This window comes from Brachyhypopomus gauderio, unplaced genomic scaffold (assembly GCF_052324685.1).
Source record: "Brachyhypopomus gauderio isolate BG-103 unplaced genomic scaffold, BGAUD_0.2 sc50, whole genome shotgun sequence".
NCBI classification, from domain to species: Eukaryota; Metazoa; Chordata; class Actinopteri; order Gymnotiformes; family Hypopomidae; genus Brachyhypopomus; species Brachyhypopomus gauderio.
Genome location: NW_027506875.1, coordinates 1,942,417 through 1,957,402, shown reverse-complemented (window position 1 = coordinate 1,957,402; position 14,986 = coordinate 1,942,417). Strand labels below are relative to the sequence as shown.

Here is a 14,986-nt window from a genome sequence, read left to right as displayed (position 1 = left end):
TCAGCGTTCAATACGGAAAGAAACAGAGAGACAAATACTGTAGGTCCGGTTAATACAAATACAATAACACAATACGAGTTAGTACATTGTTCCCCGTTTAGCTACGTCGCAGGTCTTATTTCTGACCCCTAGTGGTTTGATCCTGCTATAGACATAATGTGAGATTTTCATACACTAAAAGTACGAAGTCATTATTTCTCTCTCTCTCTCTCTCTCTCTCTCTCTCTCTCTCTCTCTCTCTCTCACACTCACTTTCTCGGCTCTCCTACTTCCTGTGCTGGGGTGAATATAAGTTCATCTTAATGAGTTTCGAGCATCAGGATGCTAATGTACATTATAGTTTCAGACTATACACAACCAGTTTAAGATGTGATTATTGTAGAAGGATGGAAGGCATTATTGTTTATATTAACCTTTGATTTATTAATGAATTTTACTTGTTCATATTGAAGAAATTGATAACTATCAGAATGATTTGCAAAGATTTAACAACTCTTATGTGTATCCATGAACTGCATTTTACTCAGTCTATGAAAACAGAATAAAAAGAGCTACCATAAAAATACACTATTCTGTCAAATGTTTCTGACTAATAATAATGAATATGCTAAACAAAAATAATTTCAGGACAGTGTGGTTGATATATATATATCTGGGTCAGTAGTTCAATAAGTCAATAATTGGGTCAGGTTTTGTCTATTAGCAGTAAAGTACACAAACATCAAAAACGTACTGCTAACAAACACAAAATGACATTCTCAAAGGTAGCAGACCACAAAAATATCCTGACAGGGGTATAGACTGAGATCAAATTATTTGCACAGTTTGTGTTAGCTAACCAGTTTTGTGAAAACAGGACCACTGCTATGTTTGGGCAGCCAAACCCTTAGATTTACAGTGACACAAACAACTGTAAAAACCCCTGTGGCAATCTTTTTTCAGGTTAACCCACACCATCTGAACACAGTCCACCATGCAGTTGCCAATGCAGAGTCACTGATGTGTTGAGAGGGGTGGGATGACTAGCTGGACATAGTGATATTCACAGTGTTAGTTAGTAACTGCACACAGCACCAGTCCTTTCAAGAAGAGGCCAGGTTTGGGGATTAACACCAGTGCTTGGGATTATCACCAGTGCTTGGGGATTAGCACCAGTGCTTGGAATTATCACCAGTGTTTGGGATTAGCACCAGTGTTTGGGGATTAGCACCAGTGCTTGGAATTATCACCAGTGTTTGGGGATTAGCACCAGTGCTTGGGATTATGCCACAGTATACAGGGTTGCCAACTTTTGAAGATCGCTTGGAGTGAGATTTGAACCAGGAGGAGGTGGCGAGTGTAAATTGTTACCGGGGGGGTTGGTGAATGTAAATTGTTGAAGGGGGGGGGGGGGGGGCGTAAAATGGACACAAATTAACTATTATATCGCGATCTATGTATCGCCAGTGGTTGGCGCCAGAGCGAACTAGTAACTCATTGAATCATAGATATGGATCAGAGGTAAATAAACTAGCTTTTTTTTTCGGCGTGAGATATCGAAAGTGTGGCGTGAGAGCATGTGAAAACGGTCAAATGCGTGAGAGTTGGCAACCCTGCAGTATATGTGCAGACCGACACCATCCATTAGCACCAGTGGATTAGCACCAGTGCTTTGGATTATCACCAATGTTTGGGATTAGCACCAGGCCTTATTATTTGCACCAGGCCTTGAGATTAGCAGCTCTACCCTGTAACAAATCTGTACCGCTACACAAATGCTGATAAGAGTGTTTAAGGATTTGGCATCAAAGGATGGCATGCGGTCAGCAGCTTCGGAATCGTTGGCTGTCAGTATTAGATGGCAACACATCACCTGGATCCCACAAGGTAAGAAAAATCAAGGCCACCCAAAAAGAGCAGCCAGGACACAGATCACAAAGGAGCCTGGAGACACCTGGAGACAAGAAGACAGATGTCTGCAGATGCCTCCAGACTCAGGACCAAGGGACATGAGAGACCTGCAGATAGATAACGAGCCTTTAAGACAGTACTACCTAAAATAGTGACTGAGAGGTACAAGATATCTGTTCCTGGCTGAGAAACTGATCTGATCTGAGGAGCTGAGTAAAGGAGATGGTCTGATCTGATCTGATCTGAGGAGCTGGGTAAAGGAGCTGGTCTGATCTGGTCTGAGTAAAGGAGCTGGTCTGATCTGGTCTGATCAGTTGTACTGGATGTACTGGTTGGCATATGTAGCATTAATAGCTGGTATGTTCTGCTGAAACAGGACAATGGAGAAATGCATCATGTTCCTCTGTGGTTGAAGAGATTTGGAATTTAACAGAAGAATCTTCATGATATATCTTGTCACCTCAAACTGCAAATGTGATCTGATGTGAAAATTACAGCCCTGTGGACCAGGGTGCAGGGTGAGACTACAGGCCAGTCTCAGAAAATAGTCTCAGAGAACAGTCTCAGAGAAAAGTCAAACGAACTTCCTGTTCTTTTGCAGCCTGGTCCACCACCTCTGACTGTATGGCCTCATTCAGTGGCTGACAGCTTCGGCTTTTCCCCCTGCAAATGCAACATGATCCATGAATCAAAGCTCCTTCATCACTTTAGCAAGAACGGTAGGAGAAACTCATGGGAAAGAGAAAAATGAACACAGTCGGGTATACTGGAGTATTACTGGAACACAGACGGGTATACTGGAGCATTACTGGAACATAGACGGGTATACTGGAGTATTACTGGAACACAGTCGGGTATACTGGAGTATTACTGGAACACAGACGGGTATACTGGAGCATTACTGGAACACAGACGGGTATACTGGAGCATTACTGGAACACAGACGGGTATACTGGAGTATTACTGGAACACAGTCGGGTATACTTTGACTAAATAGAATTGGGCGTATCATTAATTTTGCCATGGGACCTAATGCAAAAAGTGTTTCTTGAAAGGTATGGGTCAGTTCCTGGTATATGAGATTAGGAGTCAGTTCCTGGTTTATGAGATTAAGGGTCAGTTCCTGGTTTATTAGATTAAGGGTCAGTTCCTGGTTTATGATATTAAGGGTCAGTTCCTGGTGTATGAGATTAAGGGTCAGTTCCTGGTTTATGAGATTAAGGGTCAGTTTCTGGTGTATGAGATTAAGGGTCAGTTCCTGGTGTATGAGATTAAGGGTCAGTTCCTGGTTTATGAGATTAAGGGTCAGTTCCTGGTTTATGAGATTAAGGGTAAATTCCTGGTGTATGAGATTAAGGGTCAGTTTCTGGTGTATTAGATTAAGGATCAGTAGTGTTGTGATCGTAGGGTAGGCAAAACGACACTGGAGAAGTGTGACCAGAGTAGTGGGAGGTAAATGACTGATACATCTCCACCCAGTCAGTGATTCATCTCCACCCAGTCAGTGATACATCTCCACCCAGTCAGTGATTCATCTCCACCCAGTCAGTGATACATCTCCACCCAGTCAGTGATTCATCTCCACCCAGTCAGTGATACATCTCCACCCAGTCAGTGATACATCTCCACCCAGTCAGTGATTCATCTCCACCCAGTCAGTGATACATCTCCACCCAGTCAGTGATTCATCTCCACCCAGTCAGTGATACATCTCCACCCAGTCAGTGATTCATCTCTGCTTACCACTTCTCCTCCACCTCTTGGATGGTGTCAGGCAGTGGGGTGCTGTGGGTTTCTGGCAGCAGAAAGGCAGTGACACCAGCCACCAGCGCAGATCCGCCATATACCACACTGGGCAGAGCGGGAAACACCTCGTCCAAGATGAGCACAGCTGGAGCGGCCATGGAGCCGACCCGGGCCATGGTGGAGCTGAAGCCCATCCCGGTCTGCCTGCACCAGCACCAACAGCCTCATTACGCACCATTACACCCCATTACCCCATTATCCCCATTACACCCCATTACATCCCATTACACCCCATTACGCCCTAATTACGCCCCAATTACGCACCATTACACTCCATTACACCCCATTATCCCCATTACACCCCATTACATCCCACTACACCCCATTATCCCCATTACACCCCATTACGCCCCATTACACCCCATTATCCCCATTACACCCCATTACATCCCATTATCCCCATTACACCCCGTTACATCCCACTACACCCCATTATCCCCACTACACCCCATTACATCCCACTACAACCCATTATCCCCATTACACCCCATTACATCCCACTACAACCCATTACGCCCTAATTACGCCCCAATTACGCCCCATTACACCCCATTACACCCCATTACATCCCACTACACCCCATTATCCCCATTACACCCCATTACATCCCACTACAACCCATTACGCCCCAATTACGCCCCAATTACGCACCATTACACTCCATTACTCCCCATTAACCCCATTACACCCATTACATCCCACTACAACCCATTACGCCCTAATTACGCCCCAATTACGCACCATTACACTCCATTACTCCCCATTAACCCCATTACACCCCATTATCCCCATTACACCCCATTACATCCCATTACAACCCATTACGCCCCAATTACGCACCATTACACTCCATTACTCCCCATTAACCCCATTACACCCATTACGCCCCATTACACCCCATTACACCCCATTACGCCCCATTACACCCCATTACCCCATTACACCCCATTACACCCCATTACCCCATTACACCCCATTACATCCTACTACAACCCATTACGCCCTAATTACGCCCCAATTATGCACCATTACACTCCATTACATTCCATTACGCCCCATTACACCCCATTACACCCCATAACCCCATTACACCCCACTATGTCCAATTACACCCCATTACCCCATTACACCCCTCTATGCCTATTTACACCCCACTACACCCCATTACATGCTAATACACCCCATTACAACCCCATTATGCCCCATACCACCCCACTACGCCCAATTACACACCATTACGCCCCATTACACCCCACTACGCCCAATTACACCCCATCTGATCTACTTATTATACTGGTTTTGTGCCTATAAATAATCAAGAATTATTACCTCTACTAATCAGCACCTGAGGCCCAGGTGAGACTGACCTGATGATGGTAGGGTAGAGCTCTCCAGTGAAGAGGTAGACACAGGTGAAGGAGGCGGAGGTGAAGCCCTTCCCAAGTACAGCGAGGGTCGTCCTTATGATCTGCATGTCTGTGTGAAACAGAGGAATAGCTTGGACAACTTTAAGACACATTTTGTAAATTAAATGTATATATTATTATTAAATAATGTAAAAATGACAACTTTAATGATGGGCATATATTATATTCGATAAAGTGCAGGCACGTCTTCTCATTATTATATCTTTGGTCTAACACATACATGACAACAACAACAGGTGGGTTGGGATTAGACTAATGTCTCCTTTACCATTAGGGACAAAAATGTTGGCGAATATCACAGACGATGATGCCAGGAGACACAGACCCTGGGTCATGCGCCGACCCAGGAAACTGAGCATCCCCAAGACGACCAGTTTAGCAGGTATATCCACTGCCCCAAATATGACCTGCATCAGGTAGATGTTCACACCAAACTTCTGCAGGTCCATGGCCAGACCATAATATGCAAAACTGGTTGAAAACCTGTTGAGAGGGAACAAATATTATTTCTAAATGTTTTTTTAAGTATTATTTGTCCATTATGAATGTGGTTTGAGGGTTCCTACCAGACCACCAAGAGGCACATGGAGATTCTCCTCATCGCTGGGGTCCGGAGCAGGTCATACGCTGTGTGAACTGTCCTCGGAGAGCGAACTTCTTTCTGCATATGGGACTGTAACACCTACACAGGAAAGATTTAGCTACTTCAGTTCAGATATTTTAGTTAATCTAACCCAGTTAGATCATTTGATTTGACCTACACCACATTGATTCTACATCTCCTGGCTATGTAAGATATTCATTCATGTGTTGGCTTCACAGCTGTGAGAAATAGTTTGGAATAATCTGGATTTCTTACTAATATCTTAATATGATCTGACTTTGTGGTTTTAAGTCCTACAAATAAATAAAGGCATTCTTATTAAACAAACAAATGAAACTGTCATGCAGCCGAACCCCAGGAACTCCGATTCCCAGAATGCTCTACTCCACCTAACTCCACTCCTCCCCTCATTACTAAGCACCACCTGCCTGTCATTATCAGACACCCATATATACCTGGACTTGTTCACTCAAATTGTGAGCATTGCCTGCACTTTCGATACTGTGTACTTGGCTTAGATTATAGCCTACTGTTTTTTTTTATCTGGACTGTTTTTTGTCTGAGTTTTAGTCTGTTTTTGTACTTTTGCTGACTCTCTGGTTTTGATGCCCTTGATTGACATGATTTTGATTCTCATTCTGGCCATTAAACCTTTACAGTTAATGGCCTGCATGCCTTTGACTTGTGATGTGCTGAAGACGTCACAAAAATATTTTACACCATATGTTTATTAATCAAATGAAAGCTTATTCTGGCTTTAATTTCAGGAAATGTAGTGATGTGTACTGGAGGGGAAAGGGGCAGGATAGAAACACAAGGTCCAGTTGAACGCTTTAATGGAACAAAGAAGTAAAACACATTGGAGCCACACACAAATGACCAATGAAGTGAAGTCCAGGTCAGTTCCCAGCAAATGCAAGTGCTTTTAAATACATCAATAACTTTGTCTGTCTCTCTTTCTGTCTACCAGATTATATTTAAAGGTTCTTTTTTCCAGTGGTTGACTATTTAAATTATACAATTAGAAACTGGGCCGGTCCTAGGAGGGCAATGTCACCCCAGATTTCCTTGCTGCCCCCCCCCCCCCCCCCCCAAGAAATGTTGTGTTGTCTTTATTTATTATAACTTGGATAAAGATCTCAGATCTCATGCTACAAATCATTCCTGCAAGAATCTATATAATTCCAAACGGTTCACCATGTCTTTCCCATTTGAAGTGATGTGTGAATTTGAAGTGATGTGTGAATTGTGGTCCTTACCTCCAAACTGAGCTTGTCTGCCATCTCAGCTCTGCCATTGATCCTGGCCACACGCTGTAGCTGCCGGAGGGCCTCCTCTGGCCTGTCCACCAGCAAGAGCCATCTGGCCGACTCTGAGTACCACCTCGGACACACATGCAGATATTTTACACACCAAGAGAACACACACACACACACACACACACACACATACACACACACACACACACACACACACATTTGAAACACACATGCCTGGTTTACATGTTTGTAATGTGAAAATGCAACATTCAAGTTTTTTGAATTAGTTATATGCATCATTCAGTATGACACAATGTTTCTAAGAGCTTCATATAATTTCAAATTAGCAGTTATACAACCCAGGTAATCTCACCCCAAAAATGCACTAAAACTCTCAAAAAGTCTCAAAACCAACTGTCCACCAGAATACTAACACAAGTTCCTTACCAGTAAAATCACCCAACCAAAAAGACACTAACGCCAGACAACACACTGCATTTACATTAAGAGCATCTTGTAATGTTATATAGACATAATCAGTTTGCATTGGCATGATCATTTGACTATAAGCACATAGAGGGTAACGCTTTGACTAGTGATTATACGAATGCAGCAGTTAGGCAGTGTTAGTTAGATTAACAGTTAAAATGTGTTAGTTAGGTTAGCAGATAGGTTGTGTTAGTTAGGTTAACAGTTAGGGTATCAGTTAGGTTGGGTTAGGTTAACACTTAGGCTGTGTTAGATCTGTTAACAGTTAGGTTGTGTAAGGTTAACAGTTGGGTTGTGTTTATTAGCTTAGTAGTTAGGCTATGTTAGGTATACCAACCAGGTTAGGGTTTAGGTCAGAATTAGGGTTAGGGTGAGGGTTAGGGTTTAGGTAAGAATTAGGGCTAGGGTGATTAGGGCACATGGTGATTTAATTCTCTCACCAGCTGTACAGGAAGATGATGAAGAATGGACTACAAACGGCCACATGTAGCTGACGCCAGTCCTTCAGGCTGTAGGCCACGCCCGCAAGGATCACCTGACCAAAGGTGAAGAAGAAGGACGAAATAGTGCCCACGAAGGTGCGGGACTTGGTGGGGATCCACTCCACCTCTGCAAACACACACACCTCACTTACTGAGAGGGTTAGCACACACACCTCTGCAAACACACACACACCTCACTTACTGAGAGTGAAAAATAAACAATAAGCTAAAAACTGAATGCATTTTTTCATTGTATTACTGTGAATGTAAATATTCAACTGGTTTAGTCTGGTAGTCCCTTTCTGCCTGCCTTAATCAGGTTTGGGTCTTGCCTGCACTTCAACACCAGAAGACACCATTAACAGCTGAGTAGCTCCAGACTAGACAGGCAGGTATTTAAGACCAGAATGAACATAACAGTGTGGATTACTGAGACACTCAAGTCTTTGAAGTCACTATCATTAATCAAATTATATAAATGTGTATTAATTTTATTATTATTATGTATTTGTTTGACTATTTAGTATAATTTACAGCTGTAATGCTGGAAGCATGTCAGAATATAGAGGCTCGCAGGACGTGAATGTGGTTTATTTAATAAATTGTTTGCGTCTAACAGTCCTGGGGTCAAAACCAGGGAGGCGGTAAAAGTACAAAAACAGGATCCAAATACATAATGAGAAACAGTGCATGCTGGGCAGTGACAGAGGGCATGCTGGGGATTGGAGTTCCTGGGGTCGAATCGCATGACAACAGCTACTCTAGCCAAATGATTAAATGAAGTTGTCACTCTGCATGTCTCCACAGACTCTAACCCCCAGAGTTCCTGGCGACACCTATTCAGATCCTCCTGCCCTCATCAATAACTCACACCTGTCCCTCATTATCCATCCCTATATAACAAGGGCTCCATCTCACACTCAGTGTGAAGTGTTGCTAACAACTGTTTGATAGCATGCTGAGAGCTATTTCTGCAGTGCACTCCTGGTTCAATCTGCTTTGTGTATGTGTTTACTCTCTGAGATTTAGCCCTTTGTGTTTCTGCCTGTTTCCTGTGTTCTTGACTTGTATTTGCTATCAGATTTGGATCTTGTATGTGCAGAGGTGTAAATTCCAGGTTCAGAAAGTAAAAGTCCTCACCAGGATTTTGCTCAAGCTTGCTTTAATTTCTAATTAGTGCAATACAGGTAAAATTAGTGGAATCAACACAATCAAGGAAGCCTGAGCAAAATCCTGGTGAGGACTTTTACTTTCTGAACCTGGAATTGACACCTCTGTGTATGTGTGCCTTTGCTGACCCCCGACACTTACTGAGAGAGACCGAGTTGAGGATGACCCAGGACACTTACTGAGAGAGACGGAGTTGAGGATGACCCAGGACACTTACTGAGAGAGACGGAGTTGAGGATGACCCAGGACACTTACTGAGAGAGACGGAGTTGAGGATGACCCAGGACACTTACTGAGAGAGACGGAGTTGAGGATGACCCAGGACACTTACTGAGAGAGACGGAGTTGAGGATGACCCAGGACACTTACTGAGAGAGACGGAGTTGAGGATGACCCAGGGCACTTACTGAGAGAGACGGAGTTGAGGATGACCCCGGACACTTACTGAGAGAGACGGAGTTGAGGATGACCCAGGACACTTACTGAGAGAGACGGAGTTGAGGATGACCCCGGACACTTACTGAGAGAGACGGAGTTGAGGATGACCCCGGACACTTACTGAGAGAGACGGAGTTGAGGATGACCCAGGACACTTACTGAGAGAGACGGAGTTGAGGATGACCCAGGACACTTACTGAGAGAGACGGAGTTGAGGATGACCCCGGACACTTACTGAGAGAGACCGAGTTGAGGATGACCCCAGACACTTACTGAGAGAGACGGAGTTGAGGATGACCCAGGACACTTACTGAGAGAGACGGAGTTGAGGATGACCCAGGACACTTACTGAGAGAGACGGAGTTGAGGATGACCCAGGACACTTACTGAGAGAGACGGAGTTGAGGATGACCCAGGACACTTACTGAGAGAGACGGAGTTGAGGATGACCCAGGACACTTACTGAGAGAGACGGAGTTGAGGATGACCCAGGACACTTACTGAGAGAGACGGAGTTGAGGATGACCCCGGACACTTACTGAGAGAGACGGAGTTGAGGATGACCCCGGACACTTACTGAGAGAGACGGAGTTGAGGATGACCCCCGACACTTACTGAGAGAGACCGAGTTGAAGATGACCCAGGACACTTACTGAGAGAGACCGAGTTGAGGATGACCCAGGACACTTACTGAGAGAGACGGAGTTGAGGATGACCCCGGACACTGCCATGCCCGTCAGGAAGCGAAAAATGCTGTAGGCCAGGTAAGACGGGGATAAAGCCGTGAAGGTGCCCAGCAGAGCCAGCTGGAAATATGACCAAAGCAGCATGGCCTTCCTTCCAAACCTGAGGACAGAGAGAGAGACAGCAGATGGCGAGGAGAAAGAGAGACAGGATAGAGAGAGACAGGTGAGAGAGGAGAAAGAGAGACAGGTGAGAGAGGAGAGAGTGGTTTTTTAATTGATTATTTTCATGTATTCATTTATTCCTACAAATTATTACATATAATAATTTCTAAAAAAATGTGACTTCAAATAACCCTAACCCTAACTTCAAGTGGTATTCTGTTTATTAGTTATTTTCAATTTATGTATTATATTTTCAATGATAAATGTATTCAACCAACTTGTAATGTACAGCTTTGGTAAAATATATTTTACGTGTCTTGCCAATAAAGCTAATTTGAATTTAATTGAGTAGAGATAACCACGAGCTCATAACCTGAGGAGAGCACTAATACTGAAGCTTTACTGATACTGAAGACCTGATCCCAGAACAGTGGCACAGGTATATACTACATAGTGCTTTAGATGGTGAAAGACTTCTTTGACATGTTGCAATTTCCTACATTTGTTTTGTGGAAGCAACATTTCATAAATAACATAAATGTTATTTGAAATTGTGACAAGTTGATGTGAATATAAAAAATATATATGTTCATAGTTTTGAAGCTAAGTTTGATTCTCCATACAATATACTGTATGAAGACTGACATGTTGTGTGTGGTTTTAGGTAACGTATTACAACGTTTTAGCAACATTATAAAACTAATGACTGGGTACTGTGGGCGAGGCTACAGAGAGTGTGTGTTCCCACCTGTCGGAAAGTCCGCCAAACAGAATTGCACCTGTCAGCACGCCGCCCATGTAGATGGTCTGGCAGAGCTGTTTGAGTGGCCGGAGATTGCACACCAAATCCCACTATCAGAACAGACACCATTTTAGTGGGGCGCTCTCTAAAAACGCCAGCATTGACCACATGGAGGTTTGTTTTTGCTGAGACTCTTCCTGCCTCTGAATGAAGCCTGTGCAATATGTGTCCAGGAGAACATATAATTATTTCACTTTGTTCTAAGAAACATGTTATATACTGTTATAACAACAGTAAAACACTTCTGTCATAACTATAATAGAACTGTCCATTATAACTAAACTCTGTTTTAATTACTGTAGAACATTTTGGTGGTCTTTAGTAGTCTGGAGAGTCTTTAGTAGTCTGGAAGATCTTTAGTAGTCTGGAGAGTCTTTAGCAGTTTGGATGATGACACAGTTGTACCAAACCAAAGTATGTTTTAAAACACTTAACAATAATACTAATACCTCAGAGACAATGAAACTAACTCTGCTTGTTTCCTGAAAGTTGTCAGGTGTGTCATTACAATTCAAACTCAGAGAAATGATTCCAGGACATGACGCTCAGAACACAATGACAGCACAATTCTCCCACACCCTGCACCTTATACACCTCACCCCAAACCACAACATGAACTTTGTCAGGTCTGCTGGTATTCTGAAAATTTATCTTTTGTCTGATGGAAATACACTACTCAATGCTCCAATATAAAAACAGTGAGATCAGAGTGCAAAATCTTACAAAAGAGGAAAAGAGTGGGCAGGTCACTGTGTTTGGGGCTGGGACTGTGTTTGGGTTTCTCGTCTTTGGCTGAATACATTTTGGATTTTCAGTAAATCATGCAAAATAAGCATAATTTAAAAAACAAAAAATATAATAATTTAAAATATAAAAAAAAATTAAGCCTAATTGATGACTAGACATTTGTTGTTTGCTTATCTTGTTCAAACACCATATTATATTCTCACTGTAGAAAATTTATTTGTTTTGAGAAGACAGCTGTCTCAGTGGGAGGTCTCACTCTGGGTCTGTTACATCTGGGTTGGTACCTCATAGTGGGTGATGAAATACTCCATGGGCTCGTGGTGGGAGATGGAATATACCACAGGGTTCATGTTGCGGGGGTGTAATGTCATTAAGGCTGTGTTCTTCTTCCCTTTAGCTGCTAAGCCTTGAAAACAATCTTTGTTGTGAAACAAGGATACTGATCCTGAGTTTACTTTATTTTATTTTACTTTTTATTTTTAGAAATATTTAGTATGCCGTTTTATCTAGCCTTACAGTGCCCCCGTGTGGCCATGGCGGAGAATGACCATGGTCCAGTTGTGATGTGTACTATCACCATGGTCCAGTTGTGATGTGTACTATCACCAGAGCCGGAGTGGCTAATCGGGAGATTCGGGAGGATTCCCGATGGGCCGGCTCATGTCAGTCTCTAGTTTGGGCCGATTGGGAGGGAAAAATAATATTGGGCAGTATTTGGGCATATAACTCCCGGGCTGAAAAAGTGTCCCACTCCGGCCCTGACTATCACCATGGTCCAGTTGTGATGTGTACTATCACCATGGTCCAGTTGTGATGTGTACTATCATCATGGTCCAGTTGTGAGGTGTACTATCACCATGGTCCAGTTGTGATGTGTACTATCAACATGGGCCTAAAGTGTTTTCTTCACACAGAGAGTTGAACCCTGTTAACGCATTGTTTGAATTAAACGCATTAAAACTCAAACCTGCAATTTCTTCCTCTGATTAATTTACTATAATTAAATGTGCCATGATCTCAGTTAAATAACCAAGAACCAGAGAGAAAAAGTACTTTTCCTGGCAATGGAAATGGGGGCAAATATTTCTGCAAAAAATTGTTCTTATTGAAATGAAATTGTACACTTGGAATAAATTGAAAGAATATCGTATATTGTATTAGATTTTAATCTCACCTCATTTTTTTTATATTCACAATGTCAGGATGAAATAGAATCAATTCTTACATCACATCTGATGAACATGTCCTTCAGTTTACTGTCTGAAACTGGAATTTACTTTAAGGATTAAGAAGCTGTGCATAAACAGCTAAACGATTTGCAAGCTGGGATTAAGTAACTACCACTGTCCACTAGTCATACACATTATAGCTCTGGTTATAACCTACACGATATTATACCACTGGTCATAGTCACGATATTATACCACTGGTTATAGTCTATACGATATTGATCCTTATGAGTCAACGTGGTCCATAACCTGAAACAATATTTTACACTGCTAAATATTTTACACTACTAAACAACCACTTAACACTTTCAGTATTTCCTAATCTGATAACTTTAATATCTCTGCCTGCACATATTAGTGACAACGGTGCTTACAATCGTGACAATATCCATATTATTAACAAGGCCCCGCGGAGCGACATTTGACTACGTGCTACAACAGTGACCATTTTCAGCAGCAGGGCGTATTATATATTATGTAATTAATATTACATATTGACTATTACATATTAATTGTATAGAAGAATATATATTACCAAAAACCTTTCATAATTATTTATAAATACCCCTAAATATTTCATGTTAATAATAATCTAAAATGTCTGTACATTCTGCAAATGACAGAAATCAAATTACTATTTAAATTTATCACTATTCATTGTATATTAATTAGCATGTTATCTCCTTTGATATTATGATGTAATTTGATTAACAATGAAATTAAGTTACAGATTTGTAAATGTTCCGCTCTGCCTTAAGTCTTAAAGTACAGTGGATGCTGCGTCAGATTACCAGTGACAGAAACATTTGGAAATAGTTTTCCAAATTAGGTCAGAGATTAAAGACCTCATGACAAAATAATCCTTCCATCACACACTTACTTCAGTCACTATTGTTGAGAGAAAATCCGTCTTTTCGTACGTCCATCCTTCAACACAGGTCGTCGTCTGAAGTTCAGTCAGATTGGTGTGCTCCTCATTATGACTTGTGTTTCCACCAAGAAGATGCCACTGCACGTGAACATATCTGGTGCACTTTGACAGTGCAGAATTCTCCAGAGGAATGAATGCAGGGAGAAGAGAATCTGCACTGTGTTCAGCCACAGATGTGTTAGTAGCAGCTGCCAGAGCTGTAATATTTGGTATATTACAATAATGTCTCGGAACCCCTGCAGTGAAATTATTGAGTAAATTCTGACTGGCCATAAGAAGACCTGGGATTGAGAGCAGAGCCACGTGGATCATCTGGAAACGTCCGAACCCGCCGGCTTCGTTTAGGAGGTCAGTAAAGCCCATATCGGACCGCAGTACAGTGTCGTTCACAAAACCACTCCACGTGCACTTTTCCTGTGTACCATTGGAAATGTGAGACAAATTTCACACCTTGTGAAGCCCTCAACGCCCCTTCTTTCAAGCTGTTTCAACATCACTTAAAAACAAATAATCGGTGAGACCCCTGCAATGATTAATTTTGGAGTTAATGTTTGTCAGACGGCCGGTGACATTCCACACTTTCAATAGAAACATCTGGTCGATGTTTCTGAAAAAATGAAACTGCGGCTGGTTTAAGTCTCCAGATTTGTGAAATTATAAAACTTCAAATGAGGGACCCAAACTTATAGAAGTGTCAGATGAGCTGGTGGTGGCCTGACCGTAGGACTGACACCACCATCTGGGTTTTGTCCCTCATATTTGTCTCAAAGTGTGTAAATCTGAATCTCAAAGTCTGCAAACCCCTGCTGTGGAATTTCTGTAAACAGCTTGTTGCAAGAAAAGTTGGGAGTAATCAAATCTGTA

General features: G+C 42.4%; 1 protein-coding gene across 3 annotated transcripts; it reads right to left on the bottom strand.

The window, feature by feature from the left end:
• Positions 1-435: 435 nt before the first annotated feature.
• oatx (organic anion transporter X) lies at positions 436-14,571 on the bottom strand. Of its 3 annotated transcripts, XM_076986986.1 has the most exons (11): positions 14,404-14,571; positions 14,072-14,319; positions 11,162-11,265; positions 10,257-10,411; positions 7,916-8,084; positions 6,987-7,110; positions 5,690-5,805; positions 5,392-5,606; positions 5,064-5,172; positions 3,634-3,840; positions 436-2,553 (listed from the first exon to the last, which is right to left on the bottom strand). In XM_076986986.1, exons 1-11 carry the CDS (start codon positions 14,483-14,485, stop codon positions 2,454-2,456), a joined length of 1,629 nt encoding a protein of 542 aa, XP_076843101.1. In that variant the 5' UTR covers positions 14,486-14,571; the 3' UTR covers positions 436-2,453. The 3 variants fall into 3 exon arrangements, with proteins under 3 accessions (XP_076843101.1, XP_076843099.1, XP_076843100.1); XM_076986984.1 differs by having other exon boundaries at positions 14,072-14,571; XM_076986985.1 differs by having other exon boundaries at positions 3,634-3,836; positions 14,072-14,571.
• Between the last annotated feature and the right edge of the window lie 415 nt (positions 14,572-14,986).